Consider the following 22,917-nt stretch of genomic DNA (forward strand, 5'->3'; position numbering starts at 1 on the left):
AGGTATAACGATCATGATCCGAATCCAATTATTCATTGCAATTATGAAAAAAAAAACATATGATAAAATCGAAATTTAAAAATATTTTTTAATAATGAAGTAGCAATGTTTACCCACCGATTGCTATAATAGATAGGGACGTGTGCAGTCAGACGTTTTAAAATCACTAATTAATTTTCAAATTTCAATTTGGTATCTTATTATCATAATAACAATGCTATTGAAAGTTCATAAATTCACTTATGAAATGTATTTATTTTTTTCTGTGTAATAGAATATCACACGCTCAGTTTTTATTCAAATCAAAGTTTCCTTCAATTGTTTATATGAATATTTGAAGGACTAAAAAGAAATAATTTTAAACAGGATTCATAGTCGATTGCTCCTCTTCCGCTATCGTAAACGTTCTGGCAAAAGTGAATTAGTATGCTTTCTATGTAGCACCAGTTCAACGATTCAAGAACAAAAAATGACATTTTCTTCCAGGACAAAACGCATCATCGTGATTTCTTCTTTAATGAGATATTTATGCGTAACGCGTTTAGTTCCGCATTATTATTCATCATTCTCGATTAGTTTCTCCATTTATCTCTTTCTCTAAACGTAATCATTCTGGAAGATGCTTTGATTTATTTCTGTTTTTGTTTTCAAAATTAAATTCCTTTATGTAATTTTTATTAAAAATTTTGATTGGATTTTTATTCTTTTGACGTCAAATTCTGCGTCTTGTTATTCTCTACAAAAAAATTACTAACAATAAGGTAGTTGGATGAGATCTAAAAAGGAAGAGATATTTTTTTTATTTTTTTTTTTATTATTTCCTTTATTTTCTAAGTGCGCAATACGATTAGAGCCTGTTATCTTGATAGATTTCGATAACAGTTTTGTGTTGAATTCCATAAGTACAAGAAACCCTAATTCGCATACAAAACACTCAATAGTATTACTCTCTTCTTAAAAACTAATCAGTCATACTCCATATATACCTAAACGTTGTTTCGATCGTTATACAGTCATGCAAAATAATGCGAGCACTGAGCAGAATTTCCTTCGAATTCATCCTCGAATTGTGGAGAAACGAAAACGAAACAACAAAATATAATTTCTACTTTTTGGGCGAATTTGAATACGTCTATGTGATTTTGAATGAGAGTCGAGAAATATTGAGAGCCACATCATTTTTTCTTTTTTTTTCGTTTAACAATCGACATTCAACAGTTTCAAAGAACTGTATAGTAATGATTTCAATGAATTGCAAGTAAAAAATATAAAAATTATCGTAAGAAAATATTAATAAATATCTCTTCTAATATATGTATACTTCATCGTCAGACCTTTCTTGTTCTTGTAATTTTCACTGAGCAAAGAGTATCATTAATCATAATTTAAGAAAATATATTGCTCTGATCTTGAAATTCAATTGTTTATATAGCGTACCTATTTATGAACACCTCTGATAACGTCCAACAGTGTACTGCATCTCTGTTACAATATCGATTATTTCCCCAAAATTTATTGCTCTTTCGAATCCTCTTTCTTTGATTCTGAAACTCATTCTTATTCTCTTTGCATTTTTCGTGCATCGCTTCGAATCATTTTGATAATATTGTCGTGTTTCGCTTAACAAAATCGAGACACTACTATAACGTAATTCTTAATTAATTATATTAATCCATCGAGGTCGTGTACCGTCTTCCTATTGTTCATGAGACGACTTTTATGTGTGTACAACCATGGCACTGTTTTTCACGTCGACAAGAAAACAAATGGACAAAAATAATTTTTATTTAAACAAGTGGCCTCTTATTCCTCATGATTGTACCATTGTCAATGGGTCAAAACAAATGGACAAAAATAATTTTTATTTAAACAAGTGGCCTCTTATTCTTCATGATTGTACCATCGTCAATGGGTCAAAATAAAAAAGAAAAATACGCGGGACCACGATGGATTAAGCTCGCAAAGACGAATACTTACTCTCATTCACTCATTTTATACACTGTCCCACGGAGTATCAAGAATATCATGTGAAAAAGAAAATTGAAACCAAGTTCTATACTGATTTGCTTGGAACTACTATCACGAAGGCAAATTGTTAAAAATAAAAAATAAACTATTTTATTATACTTCCATCGTCGATATTAATTTTGTCCAAGCAACAAAGTTACTGCTAATAGAGCGAATTGTTGAATAGACCTAAGATATTAAAAGAAAAAGTTCCACTCTGACTCATTGAATAATACCAATAATTAAACGGTAATAAAACAATGGATTTTCTGAAGCAGCATGATCTCATGAACGCTAACTCCTAAATTGAAACATATTCTAAGCGTAAGATTAAAGGATCAGCGTAATCTACGTTATTCAACTTCTCTGACACGTTCATTCTCCCATATACATCGACAAAGTTTGCTCCACGCTATTCGTAAACCTATTCTAAAAAGACTTTTTTCACGGGGTTTAAATTGTCACACTGCGGTCATCCCCACTTATATATTTGTCTTTTCTCCGACCGATTTGTTTTGTTCGTTAAACACACAACCCTTTGGCGTGCTCGTTTAATCGACTAGTCACTAGTTTACAGCTGCACCTTGTTCGTTTCTTAATCGTCGCGTACTGCGTGTACCGTTGCCCTTTTATTATTCATCCCCCCTTCGTCATCTGCGCGTTGACACACGCGATTTCACGGCAAGAACCTTCTTTTTTTTCCCCTTAGTTTATTGCTAATGTCACGTCGACGATACATGGACCCAGCTTCGATTTGGATCAATCGTCAACGTTCTTCGGATTAAGGTATTTTTGTCGTCTTTCTGTACCCCCTATCACGCCCGTTCAGCGACCCGGGCAATTCGATGCGGCGATGTGACCAGCCAATTAAAGGGGAGTATCAACGATAAGCCTTGGCCCTTTCCGCCCAGGCGAATAAGTCCACGCTAGGGATCGCTTCGAAATCCGTACAGGATCTAAGCTTGTTCCTGTTGAATCATAATTTACATATTTTATAGTAGTTTCATTCTTAAATCTTTAACTGAGGGCATTCTTGGTGATCGTTGTGATGCAGCTTTAAAATAAATAATAACTTCTCATTAAAAAAAGATGGGATGATGAACGGTCTTCAATTTGTGGTCTATTGAGTTGAACAAATAATTCCTACTGAAACTTAATGATTGTTTAAAAATCGAAAAAAAATTGCTAAATGTTGATGAAATAAATATTGTTACAAATGTAGAGCTGAACAAAGGTGAAATGTAAAAATTAATTGACTTACCCTGCTTGTGGTCTGATGAATACATTCGGCTGTATTTGTGTAATGCTGTTACCATTATCACAAAATACTCTTGCCAATGTTACGTTACGTATCTCCGCTAATTGTGCTGTAACAAAAATACATTCGTTAATTAGAAAAGATAATATTTCTAATGATTTAGATGCCATTCCTATTTCTGAAATATAATGTGATGTCTGTTCAACGCTGAATCGCACTTACCAGGTGTGAAAGGATATGGCTGATACGCCGAATCATAGAAATATCTGTCAGTGCGATGAGTTCTTGAGAACTGTTCAAAGATCAAGCAACGGAAAGTAGGACCCAACAGTCCATCTTCCAATGGCCTTTCGGCCATTCCACCAATAAGAAGGTCAACATCGTTAGGATGAGTGTAAACATCGCGCAATTTTTTAATCATCTATCGACAAAACAAAATTAAATTTATAATTTTGTTTTTATTATAAAATTTAACAATTTATCCTGTGACGATAATTTGCATTTGTATAATATCTAATAATAATTTACCTCTAATGGAATGTAATCTAAAAAGTCATCAAAGTTCTTGGCAGCTGGAAGGCCACAGTATTTGCGATAATGATTGTAGCCTGGTAATCCATGATCACGACCACGCTGAATGTCCAAACTGATACCATCTAAACCCAGGCTGTCTCGGTTTGTTGCGTACAGCTTGCTAGTAATCTATACAACGTGGAATGATTCACATTTTATATTGGCAGTCTGATAATGCTTCCATTTACCTAATTATATATTATTAATCGATACATTCCCAGAGGTCGAAAACATATTATTTTGAAGATAGTAGAATTTTTGAATCGTAGAACTTCGAAATAAAAAAATGTTCCTATAAAAACATACTTACATCTTCAATTACGCTGATATCCATTTTCTGACTAGACTGAGTAGCCATACCACGAATCAATCCATCGAACACTTCATCCGACTCGATTACACTAGGTTTAAAGAAGTATTCCGCCAAGGAAAGTGTTTGGTTGACTAGACGTGAGTTATCCGTCAAACTGTAACAAAGTAATTACACGTAAATGTGAAAAAATGTGATATTACATTTAGAAATTTAATTTTACCAAAATAAAAAAAATAAAAAACCTCAATTTTCCTTGCATCAAAGAAATCATGAAACGGAGAGCAGCTGTTGCGACCTCATTACTGACTGCTGGATCGTCTACAGAGTTGTAGTTGTGACTATAACTGCCTCCACCGTTAACACCAATAGCTCGGGTATACTTTTTGCCCAACAATATGGGCAGCCATTCTTTGTAAGTGATATGCTGAATTTCAGCAATTACTATGCGTCTGGCTTCCTGATATAGTGTCTCATCGGACCAGTGTGGATTCAACACAAGAAGTTGATCAGCAATTCTATTGTGTTCGCGATGCCAGACGGTGTGTATCACAGCCAGCTGGGGATGTGTATTTACACGGTGATCACCTGTAACAAAATCAGCAATTCTATGGTTAGTATGGTTCATTAATTATTGAACTTTTCCGTTAAGGTTACCCTTGGTAATAGCTGCTCTGAATTTAATTAATTTATTTGAAATTACCGGAATCGTAACACCCTTCCAAGCAATAGGGTGCGATTTCCACGCCTCCGATTGGCAAGAATTCATGGCTATTGTCCTTGTGAACTCGTAGTCGACCTCCTTCGAACGTACGAAGTTCACGAGCTTTTTTCAAGTTCGAACCATAGATTGCTGAACCATCCAAGAAGTGACTAGCTTGGTTCATCTGTTACAATGATTAACAGAGTGCTGAATTCCATTTTAAAAAATGAAACTAAATTTTACCGTATCAAAGCTAGAGTTCTTCGCAATTTCTATTGAGTGCACGATGAACTTACTTGTTCGATAGGTCCGAAGGTGCACTCTGATCTGAGAACAGGTAAAGATCGCACGTAATTCATGCATCGAACGTAATGTTGGCCATAAACAGGGTCCCGATCGGGCACTGTAATCGCAGAACAGTCAGGATGAATGTGTCTAGGTGACAGGGTGCTTCCGTCTGGGCGACAGCAAAATATCGGTTTTCCTGATGAAACTGAGAACAATTAAAAATGAAATTAAATATCGTGGAAAACGAACATCGAAATCTGTACTTCGCATCGAACTGTGCTTACTCATTTTCCGCACTGGGGTGTAAGAGATGTCGTTTGCAATAAACTGGCCCCATTGCACGACGGTCAACGTTCTACTGACATCCGACAGACCATTAGGCGTTGACAAAGCCACGCTTACACTCCTGGCACCAGGTAGCGGTTTTTTCGTGTGCCCCATACGCCTCGGTTCTTGAATTCCTGGTCGCCAAACGAAGCATTAGACTCGTGTTCGACGTGTCAGCACGTCGTCAAATCGGAGTAACACTGCCATTACTTTTATCAACTTTCGCGGATATGTATCAAAGGTGATATTTGTAAATGAATAACGAGAAAGGAAATGCATGAAGCGTCCTTGAAATGAAATTGCGAAGAGGATACGAATAAAAAGGACCGATTACTCCGATTTCGACGATGATCGCCGCGTGTGCAAAAGTGTCCGTACAGCGCGAGAGCGAGCAAAAATTCCCGCACTATGTCTCTGATTCTGAATATTAAAATCCTGCGTACAAATCCCGTGCCTAAACTGCGCCTACGACCTGCCTCCAGCTCGCGACAGCTGTTCAGAGATTAATTAGTGACCGTCCACTTGATCCTAACATTCACGCGAGGTATCCGAATTTTTCTTTTTTTCTCTGCTTTCCCAATCTCCCCAATGCTGATTGATCCCTTAAAAAACGATGACTCTCGCGCTGCATAGCAACTAAATATATTTGCTTGTCTTCTACTTCGACACATGACGTTTCTGATGCGTTATCGACGAAGCACGCGTTGAGAACTGACTTTTACAAAAAACGATTGTTCTCATACGATTACAACGGTGCTTGTATCTACATCAATGCTTAAGGATGCTTGCCGAAACGTGATATCACGTCGAGAACGCTCGCAGAAGGAATCAAGTAACTTATTTAAGTGGCTGATGAAGGTGCCCAAGTGAAAGAATCAAACTGGAAGATGATTGTCTCGATGATCTGTCATTTTGTACAATTCTCGTGCGATCTAAGCTTCCCTTAGTTAAGAGAAAAATTAGGGAAGGATTATTCCGCCGTGTCTTTGATAGTTTAGGACAGAAGGTTTTAGATTAGATTCTCCTTAGGAGCACCCAAGGCTCTCCCTAGGTTTCTTAACCAACAGAAGCCAAATCACACGCAAGTGTATACGTCGTCAGTTCCTGATTTTTAATCTTCGATAAATTAAATAATCTGCCGAGATATTAACGGAGATGATAGGGTCAGAATTAGCGAACGACCTCTCCCAATTTTTCATTCGCTTCACTCGGACACCTTTAACGAGACCCGAATACCGCAATCAACAAAGAAAATAGTTGAACTAGTGTTAAATATGATACATTATTAGGTATATCCGAATTAGTTTACATACACATTCTACTGCTGGATAGAATCTCCCGACCGGGGCACCCTATTGTAGGCAGTATTATTCACTGCTACACTCAGGCATATTATGCTCTATGTGCCTTATCGCACAACAACTGTAATGCAAATCACAGAATATAATTTGTTAAGCCAATCGACGAACGTTCGTCTTCTTTTTTTTATTTCTGTTTAATCCATTATAGCGCCCAAGGATCAGAGAGTTGTGTTTTCGTTCGTTTTCAATTACAATTGAGACAAAATTGACGTGAATAGTTTTAATTTCTTTTGCGTCGTTGTGTGTTCGTGTCCTGCATATATCACGTGTTTCGTTTTGTGTATATATATATATGTGTGTGTGATATCGTATGTTTTTGCAAGGTATCGTGAACGGGCTAGGTGGGTTAGTAGGTCGAGGTTGATAACTCGACTGCAACCATTGCATACAGTTGCGATGGATTTTCGAATAGGAGGCACAGCTACGTTTCTTCTTTTCGTTCGACTGATTTTCTAGGAACAAAGTCCTGAACATTGACGGCCGACGAGTGAAAGAACTTCACGAAGAAACTGACTGTCTACGAAACAGAGTGTTCTATGAAAGGTTAATGATTTGTATGTTGCCTTTTGAGATGTCCTTGATGAAATAGCTCCATTAAAATATATGTAATTACGCAAGAAACCAGTTTGGAGTTGAGAAGATATGAATAGCCTGATGATTGACAGAGAAATTCGTCAGAATTTTTCTTTTGGATACACTAATTATGAATGTTATGCAAGGAAAGTTGAATGCAGTTTATAGGTGTCCTAGAAGTGCAGATGCAAATTATAAATAATACAATTTTTATACCTTGAATTCTAATTCCTCAATCTGCTGATTATTAAGTAATATACTTATAAAACATTGTAAATAGGTTTCAAGGTTGGAAAGAAGATAAGCTTCTTTTCAAACATCGTTCTAATCGCTGAAACTACGCCGCTCGTACAAACACATCTAAGTTGTTTCAAACCAAAGGTAATTTATAACATGTCTTGAATGGTAAATGAATTTTCCATGCTTCTAAGACACCCGTGGGATCACAGTTAAAACCACAAGTCTGTATGTAGAAAATAAGAAACACCCAACAGGAACCTAAAAAGAGAGACGATTTATATCGTCATCTGCAGACTGTTCGAAATAATTTCGTTCTATTCGTACAGATTCTGGCCATAGACATTAGAATGCAACTAGGCTATTCGGAACCAACGAGAAACACCGTCGAAACCTATTCTTAGATCGTCGGCCGTTCAAACGCACAGACCAAAATTATCCCTCGAAGGAACCAGCAGAATCGCGAAACAAAGAGAAGAATAAGGATCAGTAGGGATGAATGAAGATGGAGAAGGAAGCGCCTGGTGTTTCAGAGGCTGCAAATAATTGTACGATTATTATACCACAGAAATGACGACAGCGTTACGGTACACGGTTGAATATCTCCGATCGTTCTTCCGTCTCGTTCGCCCGGATAAGAAATTTTAGACCGTCGCGACGCACGATCTGCTTTCACGATGTTTACTCTCGATTTAAGAACCGATCACGTATACGCGAAACCGAATTGTTTGCCTGGCGAGAAACGAGCTAAAACGATCGAGCATAGCGACGGTACGGATCGCGATTAAACGGGGACAGAATGAAGTGGGTGGAACATGGTCCTTCTTTTCTGGAAATGATGGTCACACGGTAGGAACGATCCTTACCGTCGAAATATTGGGGGAAGAGAATTCTGGTGTACGAGGTCATCGCACTACCCCAGCTTGGATTTTCGACGTTATTGCACGTGCCATCGATGCTTCGGTACTTCGCCCTTGGATTGCAGACCATCGTCTGAGATGTCGAACAGGCTGAGCTTAACGGAGTCCCCTGCAGCGACAGGGTCGATATGTAACGAGCGCAATCGTCTTTCTCCAAGCCGAACCTGTAACAAGGATCAATCATTATTCGTCAATTTTCTATCTTTACATTAATTTTCCTCGTTTAGCTGGGAGGGAAAATTATTGCACACGTTACCTGTGACAGCTCTGATGAAGGAGATAGGACGAAGCTTTCATCGCCACGATGGCGTCGAAGCCTCTCTCGAAAGCATCCTCGGAAGGATACGAATCAAGGAATTGCTTTCCAGCCGGGGTGTGTGCCATCAATTCAACGCCAGCGTTCGCGATGTTCCTTTCGAGGGTGCTCATACGATCGACCAAGCTTTTCGCGAAACTGATCGAGTTGTTCAAGACTTCCTCGTCAATGTGGGGGAAATTCCGATTTTGGAAATGACTCGTGTCTACGACGCTCTCGTAAGGATAGTTCGATATCGGCAAACCTGAAAGGATACCTTTAAAAACGTCGGTAAAACGGGTACTCTGAGTTCCGTGCAAAAGGCATTTGATACAAACGAGTGTTCATTTTTTTTCAATAATGGAGTATTTCAATTAATAATAAAGGATAAAATAATTTCAATCTCTCTGTCCACCATTTATAGGACGATGAAATTAAAAAAAAAATAATTTTATTTATTTTTCTTATTCTAAAATAATTTCTCAAACTTGTATAAAATAAAATGTCAAGGTTGACAGGTAATCCAGGATAAAATTTATCATCGAAGATAGCACTCGGAAGTAACATTTAATTAAAATAAAATTTTTATTAAAAAGCTTACCTGTATAACTGGCAAGATAGTTCTGCAAAGACATCGGCAATTTATAGGCTCCTATGGAATGGGAATTCCCAAGGAATCCCATGGTTTGCAAGGAGACCCACAGGATCGCCAAAGTAGCCACGGAACCCGCCATTAGACCACCGGCTGCACAAAAACAAATGACCGTCGATTACGAATCACCCAGCGGAGATATTTTCCGAGCGACGCGTTGATTCAAAACTGCGGACCTCGTCTTAACAGATTTCTGTTTACGAAACCAACCGGGGACTGCATTTTATTTCCTTTTATCGCGAAATACTACATACGTAGCAGGAATTCATTGGTTGTTTCGTTTCATGGTCATCGTTGGTCCGAATAAACAAAACGCATGTCTCATTTTTATTTCCTTTTCTCAATCCGTTCGATTCGATGTTATTAAGGGGTTCTTTATTATAGGCATTAAATCAATCGTTCGAGCAAAACAAACACGGAATGATTTATAATTAGCCGATTCACGCGATTCAACGATGGAACCAGTATGCATATTTTTATAATAAATTAAACATAAATTAGTATATGCGATGATTCTTCGCATCAATTTTGACAAAATCACTTTAATAATTTCTGTAATAGAAAATAAGAAATTTCAGTTTATTTTGTCTCAATTTATTATTTCAATTTAATTATATTTTTTTTAACTTATTCTTCTTAATTTTTTTAACTTCAAAATTATTTTTTAACTTCTTCATAGGACGGTTTACGAAACACTGATCGGTGAACCTTTCACGAAGAAATCAAAACTCAAATGGCGCTCTTTTATTCGTCAGACCGCCTGAGTCAGATGAAACTTATGCGACGCAGTTCCTGCCCTAAACGTATAACTTTGTTATATTGAAAATTATCGAACGAGGGAGAAAGAACTTTTATCTTTGTAACCCGGCGACAATCGTTCTTTTTACCTATTAACTGACCTCAAACCGTACTAGTATTAACCCTTGAAGATCTATCAAAAGTGCTATGATAAAAATGGTTATGAGATTTCCAAAAGAAAATCCTTCGTACATCAGTAGCATAAGATTATAAAAAAATAGTAGTAATCTGCGACCTATCGAAACGTTTGTTATTCGATGAGTTACGACAAAGGACAAACTTCTTCGATTCTATTAATACTATCGATAATATATCTGAAGCTACTCGTTTATCGTGTATGCGGTATATCAAAAACACACATGCGAGATAAATGGCTACGTTTGTTTTCATTCGATGCATTTTACCCCACGTGATTTCCAGGGGCACGTCATCGGATTCTTATTTACGCTTTCAGGGCTCTCGACGCCTCCTTGACATTAACTTATTAACTTTATTGCATTTAATGAACGTTCCATGCGCTTGTCATTATTCATTTATCGCCCCCTTTATACGATTTCGTATCTCGTATCAGAGTACTCAATTTTTTTTTTTAAATCACAACTGTAAATCTGCTTTAACTTTTTTCAGTAATTTACACATTTATCCCTTATTATATTTTATTTTAGAAAATAATGTTTTCATCCCAAAACCTAAAGTTTATTAAAAATTCTATAATTTTTCTCTCTTATTATTTTCTAAATGTTACTATTACAAGAGACACTAAATGAGATAACAATATACTTGATCGAGGCGCGTGTACATATGTACCCATTATCACAGCTGATGAGAATACTATTGATAAAGATACTGATAAAACTTACTACGTGATTTAACTTCTTTTTTTTTTGACAAACATGTATGAAGTCACGTACATGAAACCTTTGAACCACGTCTGATAACCCTCAGGACCTTTATGCAATAATTTAAGTAGTAGGTGACCTCATTTAATTCATTTCAATAAATTTGAAATTAATTCCAAGAATGAAGCGATTAGATAATAAAATTATTAGAAACGAATCTTCTCTTGTCTCTATTTTTTTTTTTTTTTACTTCTAAACACTACTGATTTTTTTTTATTTCCATAAATATCCTCAGGCTTCCCTGCGGAAATCAGCAATTCTAATAATCTTAATTTTGACGATATTAATATTAAAAGTAACTTAGAAAAAAAGTAATATAATTTTTTTGTAGTGTTCTTTCCGACCTTTGGGAACATTATACGGACTATTTATAACGAAGGCTGCTGTTAATTGTGACCGGTACAATTTCCACAATGAAATTAAAACTCGTTACATCATGGTATCTAGTGTTACCGCTATTATATCGTCACAGCGTTTATTCTGTGTTAAATGGAGGACGTCTGAATAAGAACCAGGTGATCGTTAAATTTTTCTTTTAGAGTATGAATAGCTGAGGTCGTTGAACTTGAACCATTACAAAAATATAAATTATTAAAAATAAAGATGGCTTTAAAAAAAAAAAATTATCTCTTCACACAAAGTGGTACAAAATACAAAATACTTTCATTATTTATTAAATCAAATGTTAATGTTTAGGTAAAAGAAGAAATGGAACAAGGTGAAATATTTCTATTAATATTCTTCGACAGTTCGAATCACCTCCATATCTTCGATCGCATAATCTAAATTCTCTTGCGAAGAATGCTAAATGCTGAACGGCACCAGTGTTTTTCTCGTATGCTAATCACCTATTTTCGAAATGAAGCATTTGTTAAAAGACCGAGGTGGAGATGATAATGAAGCTTCCACTAATACTGTTTAATTTTTTGGTTTTTCTTTTAATTCTCTTCAAACAAACTAATATTAGCACACCGTTAATGCAGTTCATCAGGAAATTCTTTTGTTATGATATAAATAATGTCTAATACATTATACAATCCTAGAACTTTATGAAATATTATTACATTAAGCTAACAATTCATCTAATTATTATCTATGAAACTATTAGAAAACAAAAACAGAATTGATTTGTTTTATTTTTAGATCGTATGCAAATTAGCTTCGGTCTTACTGGCTAATTAAATGCATAGTTAATTCATTGATACTGTGTCTGTGTCTGTTTGCATCGTTGATTATTGGTGACAACTCTTCGTTAAAGTGCAACCGTAAATTATGCAGCATGGCTGCACACGATGTAAATATTGCATAACATTGCAAATATTCCAAACTCTTTAAAAACAAGTCACGACCTTTTGTTCAGTCTACCGATTTCCGTAAATAAGTCTCGTTTTTCTGATAAAAATAATGCAGACGCATGTCATATAAACATTTTCGGGAAAAAACCGCGATGCAACTGAATAAAAAATATTTAGATTGCACTATGTACTGCAAAACTTCAGTCACTTGCAATAACGAAGAAAAATCATTTCTGTTGAAAACATTTATAAAAAGAAAGATCGATAAAAATAATGCAACATAGACAGAAACGAGAGAACTTTGTACTAATCAACAAGTTTACAACCTCTTATCTTTGAATAATTTTTATTATGATCAATCAAAGCAAAAGAAAAACAGACATAATGCGGCTTTTCAAAGTGGTTAAAAATATCTAGAAAACAATGGAACAGTAAAAATCGTAGGTGCTGAAACAATATACAACACCGGAGAAAATAAGAAAAATCCAGGATTTCTGCCAAAAAATTTTATTTTTCTCACTGTGTATATTTTCAGTTGGAATTTATCCTCTATTCGCAAATGCAATATGAACAATGGGTGTTTTTCAAATTCTTGTGGTAGGTTATTTGCAGCTCCATAATTCAAAGTGCTCCTTTAACCTTTTTGCTGTTATTAAAATTTATGATGTACGTTTGGGAACAATGTTTACTATCCATTTCAATAACTTTGAAAATCATTCTTGAGTACTAAAGTTCTTTCTAAGAATACACCATGAAGTAATCAGACGCTGAAGCACCCCGCAACGTCAATAAGAAGAATTCATCCATTTCCCTGAATTAATGGCTAATGAAACTATCCAACAAGTGATAACTGAGTCCAATTCTGCTAGAAGCAAGCTTCAACGTTTACGAAACGTCGACATGATAAGTGAAATGTCAACACAGAAAGCCGGAAACTCGTAACGACCAATTGAAATCATCATGAAAGGACACCATTATACTATAGAACTCATTAATTAAGGCCACGTATGAATGAATATTGAAAATAATATAAAAAAATTTCGGATTACAACGCTAAATAATTCTTGAAATGACCCAATGGCCTTGCCAGAGACCATCAAACATAGGAACTGATAATCTGCGTTCAGTGACATAGTGACAGTGGTTGATAAATTTAAATTAACATGTTCGCGTGATGTATTGCACTGCAGTTGGGTTTAACATTCAACGAAGGGGGCAATAGCCGAGGAAATAAGTAGTTTCGTTTTATATTTCGTAAGAGTAACAGGGCACCGCGATAGGAAAATGCAAAGTTTCATTTATTCATCTGTATAAACTAATGTGAAATAATTTAAGAGCTTCTGATACTTCTATAATAATATTGCAGAAGATTCAAATAAATTACCATAACTTCCAAGATACCTAAAGTAAAGGGTTGTGATTTGCTCTGATTACTTAACATATTTGAGAACTGAAGTTTATTACAATAGGTTTAAAAATAATTTTGAAGTTTTACTACAGATAGCAGGCGCCACGATACGAAACACGCTGCTCAATTGTCAAACAACGCAGCACGCCTGTTTGTTTGGGTTACAATCATACCGCTCCAAAACATTACCCTGACGCTCGTCTTTGCGATAATAAAGAATCTAAGAAATCTGTGTGAAAAGCATGAGATTGCCTTAAAAATATCGAAATGCAACACATTACCGGACACGTGATCCATAGGCTTCTCCAATCCGTGCATCGTGTAGGCCCAGCGATTGTTGTCGACCGGCGCAACAAGGAACATTCTCAGTACGCAAAAGCGAAACAGCTGCTTGCCGTTAGCAGTGAAACAGTTTGCGTGTGTGTTACAGACACATTCAAAAGGAATCTGAATAATTAATTTCAACGCAAACTTGAAAATTCCGTCGATTGCTCGAGAGACGAAGATTTCGGTCAGAACGTTCAAGGAAGTAATCAGCGAAAGTGCGAAACTCGCGACACTGAATACAGTTCGTCGTTCGAAATTTCTCGTACGAAATACGATCACGTTCGATGAGAAAAAAGAAATATTTGCAGAAAAATTCTAAGGTTGCAGTCGAGCCGAACGGCGTGTTCAAGATAGCGAAGACGACTAAATGCGAGCACGGCGCCACGGACTGGTGAACTCTCTTTCGCGTCTCTCTCTTTTCTACAGGGCCCCCTCTTTTTCGCTTGCTTACTAACTGCGATACTAACACAATCTCACGATATTCTGTCCTTTTCTTTCATACCCAACACGAACACCTCCCTTACTCGCACAGGGGTTCTGTAATACCCTAACAATGCGCTATCTCGTCTCTCTTGTTTGCCTGCAATGGTATCTCTCTATTTTGCTCAGATATTCCCAGCTCAAACTTACTGGAATCCTCTCGTTCCCTTTTTCCTTCTCTATGTATACACTCATGCCTCTTTGTCCAGGAACTTGTGTATTAAGCCGCGTACACACGGCCATTTTGTCGTCTTTTGGAACCGATCGCGTATGGACTCCGAAAGATTTCTTTCGTTTTTTTCCTATAACAACTGTTTACCGTCCAGAATTTAATTAGGAAATCGTGTCATCCTCTTCGTTTATCTCATATCGTATTCTTTGTGAGTCATATGTTCCTCTGATTTTTTTATTTTTTTCGCTTACGGAGACCTCGGTTACTCAACCTAACGCTACATTATACCTCGTACACACTTTCACGATACTCGATACTACATTTTTCTCTCTTCTTCCTTTCGAACACAAGAACGTTTCATACTTTCCATAAGTCGTCTCATTCCCGCTCATTTGCACCTCTATCTCTGTCTCTCGTTAGTGTGCGCGCTCACAAGGCGACCACCTCCCACCATTCCGTGCACCTGAACCCTCCATTTTGTTGCGCATGTATCTCTGTCTTCGTTCAACGCCATCTCCTCTCCTTATCGCGAATGCAACGCGAATTCTCCGTCTTTGTTTCGCCAGCGATCCTCTGGATTTTGCGTATTTGCTCGCTCACGGGGCCCCACTATCAGGATAGGGTCACCTTATTCGGTCGGGGCGAAAAAAAAAAAGTTCTATCACTCGGTGAGCACGTGCTCGTTCAGACCTCCCTACCTCGGCTGCATGCCTGCTTACCGAGCATGTTCCAGGTTATCGCAGGCCGATTCTTCGCCGCATGATTTTCTGTTTACCGAGCGTCAAGATATTAGCGCGAAGCACGGTTATTAGTGACGTGTCTTGACAGACGATCTCCGATAGAATTTAGGAATATTTTCAAGAACGATCGATCGGTTCGAAGAGCGTCCAGAATCATTGAGTTGGAGGGATTGATCAACTTTTTCTGATCCCTCTGTGAACGACCCTTGTACCCATTATTGTTTATTAATATTCACCAAGTTAATTTTTACTTAATTACTGAATTTGTAAATAAACGATATGATACTGGAAATTTAATATTTATGTCAAAAAGTGATTCGCAACAAATTGTGACGTATGTACGTCAGATAAGTACTAATTAATGTTTCAAATAAAAAATATTATACTTTGCTATCTTTCTATGACGTCAATAATACGTGTAAACAATATATTATATTATCAATAATATTTGTTTTTCATTAATGCATACGTAAGAATTGAAAAATTTATACTTGTTTCATGACGTCAATACATTGTCTAATTGATAAGAATTTATTAATCGATAACATAATATTATGAAATTCATCGGAAATTTCTAGCTCGAATAATATTTCCTTCCAGACGAAAATTGCAACATTTCCGCAGACTGAAATAAATGAGGATTGTTTAGATTGTTATCAATTATCTGTTATCTAACGCATGCTCGGTAATTCATAAGGCAGGAAAGTAAACTGATAGTATGCAACATCTATACTGTTCGTTTCATGAAAGAGAAAAAGCATTGCAGAATACAGTTTCAGATAACAACAATTTGAATGATTTGCTGTAGGTCAGTGAAGAATAATCAGTCAGAAAAACAACATTTTCGAATTTGCACTTTATCGCAAAACAAGAAATATTTTCTTGCTACAAATGAAAAAATTCGAAATTCCTCTACCTGGTTCCTTTACAATTGTACCCTATACAACCCATAACCTTAACCGTATTCTATTGGACCCTTAACAAAGTTCTTTCAGTACTTTTCCACTGCTTTCACTCTCCTCTGTGCCATGCCCTCGGAAGAGGGACAAAATGGAAGTCGAGAAATGCGCAAGCTCCTCGTTAAATCGATCTAAACTGGTATTTCATGTTATACATTATTCGACAAGTGTAATCAATACCTCTAACAATAAACTGACATTTTACCTCTTTTATACATGTGCCTTATTAATTATTTAACAAAGTATCCCAGTACTTTCCCATTGCTCTAGTATTTCTATTCTAAGGACGGTGTAGGGGATGAAGACTAATATCAAACTAATATTAAAACTAATTTAATATGAATAAAATTTGCCTATATCGCCATCTATACTAGCTAATGTAGATCCATTACTATCTGGGACAGAAATGACTGAAAATTTGATACTTTCCTGTTATCTAAATGTTGCATAGTAGATAATGTAACATATAAAGCTACTTTGGTTATCAGCAGCTCATTTAGCATAAATTGTTACAATTGCAGCTAATTGTTTCCACTTAACATTTCAAGGTTTCTCGATGCACTTTTCGAAAACTAACGAGAGTGCATTACAATTTTTTTTTCTCAATATTTTTGAAATTATTACTTGCTAATAAATTTTATGCGGTTCTTCATCTCGTGCTGTATCCCTGAATGTTACACAATAGCTGCAGATTTACATTTTCACATTTGTTCGCGAGGTCGTTATACTAATTTACAGATTTCCATTGATACTGCTCCCTCTTCGAAAAAAATAAAGATTATCGCGACAATCTCATTATTATTAATAACGTGTTCCTTGAAAAGAACAAGGATCACGTGGCAATGGATCTTTAATCATGGCAACTAAATTTGTTTCCGAAGAAATTTATATGTAAATTTAATACGTGACTATTTTACCAGATATAACGCAGTATCAAATGTTGTCATGGTGATTACGTTCATACTCCAAAAAGAATCTTTAAAACGATTCTTGGAATCCAAATCAGCTTGATTTAAAAATAGAATGCTTTTTTAGTTGATGTTACAAAAAAGAAAAAATATTTTTAGATGCAGCTGGCTTTCAATAAAATTAAATTATTTTATCACAAGATTTTCTCAAATGTTCTCAACGTCTGCAATAATTTCTGGCTAGTGATAGATTTAACACGTTTCGTATTAAGTTGAATAAAAAATACAGTTTCTAAACAATTTATACCGAAGGAAAAATTGTGAAGTTCTGTCAAAATGTTTGATTATGTAAGTGTCCTAATAAATGTGTGCTCCAAAGTGTTAACAGTTGTTACATCATCGTTTAAACGAGCAAACAAGTGATGTAACTATAAATATTTACAAAATGTAAAAATATTATTACCTTTTATACAAAATATTTTGATGGAAACTTTTTTCGAATAATAAAATTACACGATTTATTCGTTTAGATTTCATACAAACGACTGAACGTGTTATTATTAATAATAAGATGAAGAAATATGTCGATGGAAATAATGAGATAAGAAAGGCTTATCTATTGATCCAGGTGTAATATCAATTATTATATATGTTGTTAGCAAAATGGAGTTACAGAATCCTCTGGAATTTTAAACAAATTTATTTTCCAGATGGTTTACAAACCTGTGAATACTTTCTCCTCAGGTATTGATTTCTAATGATTTCTTCTACCTGTATGTACTCTATTAAGAGGAAAACAATTGTAGACTAATTTATAGCTGAAATATCTAATCAGAAGAGTAAATTTCAAACAAAAATATTCCCAACTCAAAAATTCAACGATGGTGTCTACTTCAATTGTCCCATCGCTTCGTACTCCAAATACTCAGCTACGCTACCAACAATCCGTCTATAATCAACTAAATGTCCCTAAAATAATAAAAAGCAATAAAGAGGCGCTTTGTCATCTGAAGTCGTCCCTTCACTTTGAAATGTATCTACATGTTGATATCGCGGGTTCAAGGGACACAGTGTTTAAGTCAATGGAGTCGGATGTTCCTTACCTAAGTAGGACTTCTTGAATCGTTCGACTCGCAAGTTCTCGTACAGGAAGGTAAACACGTCCACGCCCATTTTTTCGCTTGATAATTGAATGACGGGGCTATTGAAGCCCATGGGCCCGACTTTTGTCTCTCGAAGAAAATTGGCAAACAACGAAGCCGTCCCTACGCGGGATCGATAAGACTCTCCCGGACGCGATCGGGTAGTTCTTTATCACTTTCGACGCGTTTTTCAGCTCCGAGACCCGATTATTCGGACAATTAGCAATGATATTCAAGTAGAACGACTAAATAATAAATGAGTATCAGAGGAACGTTGATTTTTAAAAAACAAATTGTACGAGCACTCGCGGACTGGACGTACTTCCTGTACTATCGACCACCCGAATTCGGCTCTCCCGGTGGAGATGCTCCCCTCCTGTCTTTCTAGAACGTTTATTCTGCAATGCGCTTGCGCGTCTCCCTCTGGAACCGCAATGTCTGCGCCCATGCGTACCAACAATGGAACAACCGACGCTCTGGAAACGTTCGATCTTTCGTTTCACACTTTTTCCAAACGTTTAGTTACATTAAGTCGCATTCACACTTTCATAGTTGCGACGCAAAAGCATAAAATTTTTCCATTTTGAAAATTTGCCGCGTTTTTCAGTTCAATATAATTGACCTTTTTATGGTTCCTTATGAACATAAAAGTTGAAGGATACTTTGGTAAAAATTATTTCATCCTGTACATTTAGTTTAATTTCACTTTGTCCTATAAATATCATTACATTTCACAAAACCGGTTGATGTTATTTTAAAAGTTAAATAAATAAAATTTTTTGCAGCTCGAAATGTGTAATGAAGTTAATTAAAAAAAAAATTATTAATTGTTTAGAATGATTTACTGCGACTCCAACCCAACGCTATTTTACAGAATGATTCACTTCTGTACTTCTGAACTTTGTTTAATTATTAAATGCCCGAAGCATCTAGATCCTACTTGTTAATTACTGATTTTCTGGACTTTTTATTAACAAATCCTTTAATTTTTATAAAATATTTAAATCTTCAGTCGAAATAGAACTTCATCAAAATGAAGTTTAGGAACATTTTCCAGTAAAATATAATTCCCATTGAAATGTAATTTCAATTTGAAAAAAAAAAATAGACTACTATGGGACAATTTACGCGCGCTCCATAATGAAATGGTTGGTCAGAAGGAAAACGAGCATCATCGTCTATCTCGTTTCCTTCCCCTCGTCATGAAAGTCATCAAGAAACAAATGGAGAGGAACGGAATGGCAAAAGCAGTAATCCCAAGCTAAGAAGGGGAAAAGGACGGGGCAAGCTATAGGAAGATCGTACAAAATGGTTATCCGTCACGCGTGTATCACGTGCTCGCTCAACCGGCCGGCATCTTTACCGTTTTTCTTGCCTCTGCTCCGAACCGATAGGATTTCTTCAACGTTTGAACGTCACACTTTTTTTCCGATCTTTAAATGTATTGTCACATTCCTCTATTTAGCTATTAGTAATCACAATGGAAAAATTTCACTATAGACTACTTTTGATTAAATCTTATGAAAATGGCACTTTTATGGTACTTTTTTGAAGAAATCAAATAAAAATAAGTTTATGCATCGTTTCTAAATTGGGAAACTATATCTAATGAAGTGACGAAAAATACTTTGGGTTGTTGCATTAAAAAATTAAATATTTCAAGGTTTTGCCTCAGGAAAATCATTTAAGAGCTTTTTGAACAGCGTTATATAAAGTACATTACGAATTACTGACAAGGTCAAACGATTACAACGGTATCATATTCAAGACTATTAGATCGAGTTCAGAAGAAACTGCAGCGAGTATAGTTAGATATTAGTCAATAGGAAGATTTTCTTGGTTGTTGCAAGACATTGTGTATCTGCACGATGTTAAAGTGACACGTGACAAATTTTTCAAATAGCTTCAAGAGTGTTATTATTAACTACTCGTCGTGTTACCACACCTCGTTACGTTTTTTTTTTGTAATGGAATCGCAAGGTTGATGTTTGAACAAGGCATTATTTTCTTGAACTTCAATTATAAAGCTAACATTTCATCACAACTTAAATTAAAAAATTTTAATCAAAATTCCTCACTTCAAATAAATGAAACTTGGATATCCAACTTTGAATGTATTATTAAAAAATGTAGAAATTACAAATTAAATTTTAAGTATTAATTGAGGGAAATTCAACAGATTCCGTGAGTTGACCCAAATAATTTTGAAAATGAAGGCCAAAAGAATGGAAGTTACTTTAACAGGAAATGAAACATATGTACTGCAAATGAAAGGGAATAAGAAGCTCAAGGATGTTATTCTGCCTCTATATTGCATCTGTTATTGTTCTGTAACAAATAGTATAGCCCACGCTCAGATGTTCCTCTGGTAATTTATTTTACTTTCAACCGGGTTATTTTTAGTAACGAGGACAGCTTAAAGTTTGTTATTTGGACGATTTTGGATCATTTCTGTGATTAAATAGAAAAAACTGGCTAAGAATATCATCGTTATCTCTCTCTTTAACATCAAATAAGATTTATGTGAATTGCTTCTATCTAAAAATAAGTCCTCAAAATCTGAAAAGAAACATTTAAAAAAAAATTTTCTGGTTGCATAACAATCTATAGCCGCAAAGAAGAAATACTACAAATGCGTCATCTATTGTTTCCTGCACAAAACTGCACTGATACTGCTCGTTCGATAATGACGAATAGATTCTTAGCGGGAATTTCAAATTGACCGCAAAATTTATATAATAATTTAACTTCTCTAAATATAAGGAAAAACTAACGAAAATTAGAAATTGAATAAAATTGAAGAAATTGAATATTTGTCAATAATTTAATATTTGACAATATTTGTCGATGGTTAATAATTTAAATAAGAGGATTAATCATATATTAAATGTAAATGTTTTCAGTACTATATATTGCAAAGTGATAAATTTCTTCTGTCCAGCGATCCTCGACACTGGAGGAATCCACCTAACAAACTCTTCATTCATAGAAGAATCACCGTCTAGCTAAACCGTTATCAAAGTGCACCGCTTCTTCAGTTTTAAAAATAACTATCGAATCTAGGTCACCCTACTGCCACTGCAAAATTTATATTTGCATTCTCATTGCCATGTTTATATTCTAACTAGTCATTCTGCATCGCAATCAATTCTATACACAAACAATATCACCATCTCTTAAAAAAAAAATATTTTAACCCCTTTGATCGAAAAAATCTTACTAAAGAATCATTACATCTGGGACGAACTGCATTATGCAACAGAAAATCATTGCAATCAAAGATGCAAGTAGAACCTAAGACAAGTTTCAACGAGGTCAATAGTTGTGCCAAATAAAAATAAATAAATATGAACTATTGATGATAAGAACAGGTGTGAATCATCACCTATAATTATTTCCAATTGTTCAATTAAAAATTTGTTTAAATTCTATCATTGTCGAGGAGAAGGAGCTGCGATCAATGACTCGTGATCCCACGTAACGCTTATCATCTCAGCGTGATAACTCCGCTTGAATCGGATACAATTGTTTTAAGATTCGTGTACAATGAAGAATATACTTAGACGGTTTTAGGGGGCGGATGAAATAAAAGCGCGGGAGAATGTAAATCGCAACGGTGGGGATGATATCTTTGGAATTCGTGATAATCGAGCAACAGAGAGGGAAATACTCACGGTTGCTTGATGAATTAGGGTAACTCGGACGTTCGATGACTGGTCACTGGTTCAAACCACCTTGGCCGGTTTATATTAGACTGCAGCTCGTGTTCGCGCCACTTCGACTACGCCTCTGGCTGATCCTCGCTTTTCAACTGCAACTATATACGAAGACGAGCTCTATCGGCCAACAAGTGATTCTAGATAGCGAGGCCCTGTCTGACATTCTCATTGGTCACTCGATCGTGTGCTCGTCTTTCTGTAAGATCGGTCGGGGTCGTTCCGGGTCGATCTTCACCCCGGATGAAAAGTTCATCTACTCCGAGGGATTCCACGTTCCTGGCCGTCATAGATACTTTCTGCTCCACTCGGTTCCGAATCACTTTTCATCGCGACCGTCCCGTTGTTTTCGTGGACAGCTAACTCGATTCGCGTTTCAACGAGAGACATTGAACTTGAACTTTACTTACGAGTTCGCGATGCAGTTTCTTTCAATTAGTATGTCCGTTCAAGGAAAATGCTTGGGATTGGGCTAGCAGGTCGGATGGCGCAGTGGAACTCTGAAAAATTAATGTAATATTAATAGTATTTTGAATTTCTTGAATTTCTTCAATTTAAAGTCAAGAAAA

The 22,917-nt window shown here is 35.9% G+C and overlaps 1 protein-coding gene and 1 long non-coding RNA gene across 6 annotated transcripts; one reads left to right on the forward strand and one right to left on the reverse strand.

Annotated features, from left to right (window-relative positions):
- Window positions 1–1,048: 1,048 nt before the first annotated feature.
- Window positions 1,049–22,441, reverse strand: LOC114878095 (peroxidase-like). Of its 5 annotated transcripts, none has more exons than XM_029191505.2 (13): window positions 22,307–22,441; window positions 9,454–9,597; window positions 8,814–9,129; window positions 8,504–8,721; window positions 5,424–5,600; window positions 5,148–5,344; window positions 4,852–5,035; window positions 4,394–4,736; window positions 4,149–4,305; window positions 3,794–3,967; window positions 3,488–3,686; window positions 3,269–3,374; window positions 1,049–2,975 (listed from the first exon to the last, which is right to left on the reverse strand). In XM_029191505.2, exons 2-13 carry the CDS (start codon window positions 9,584–9,586, stop codon window positions 2,888–2,890), a joined length of 2,292 nt encoding a protein of 763 aa, XP_029047338.1. In that variant the 5' UTR covers window positions 9,587–9,597; window positions 22,307–22,441; the 3' UTR covers window positions 1,049–2,887. The 5 variants fall into 5 exon arrangements, with proteins under 5 accessions (XP_029047338.1, XP_029047333.1, XP_029047332.1 ...); XM_029191500.2 differs by lacking the exon at window positions 22,307–22,441 and adding an exon at window positions 18,594–18,961 and having other exon boundaries at window positions 8,814–9,117; XM_029191499.2 differs by lacking the exon at window positions 22,307–22,441 and adding an exon at window positions 18,594–18,960.
- On the forward strand, window positions 14,732–16,797 carry LOC114878100. Its single transcript, XR_003789699.2, has 2 exons — window positions 14,732–15,961; window positions 16,224–16,797. It is a non-coding gene; the product is annotated as an uncharacterized LOC114878100 (long non-coding RNA).
- Window positions 22,442–22,917: the final 476 nt, after the last annotated feature.

The sequence above is a fragment of the Osmia bicornis genome, chromosome 8, assembly GCF_907164935.1.
Source record: "Osmia bicornis bicornis chromosome 8, iOsmBic2.1, whole genome shotgun sequence".
NCBI lineage: Eukaryota > Metazoa > Arthropoda > Insecta > Hymenoptera > Megachilidae > Osmia > Osmia bicornis.

Excerpts from the sequence above, each read along its gene's own strand:
- LOC114878095 (XM_029191499.2), bottom strand. The coding sequence starts at position 18,705 with ATGGGCTTCAATAGCCCCGTCATTCAATTATCAAGCGAAAAAATGGGC. Across the intron at positions 9,598-18,593 it reads ATTCAAGAAGTCCTACTTAG|CCGGTGGTCTAATGGCGGGT; the intron begins GTAAGGAACATC and ends GTTTTTGTGCAG. Across the intron at positions 2,976-3,268 it reads TTCATCAGACCACAAGCAGG|GAACAAGCTTAGATCCTGTA; the intron begins GTAAGTCAATTA and ends ATGATTCAACAG.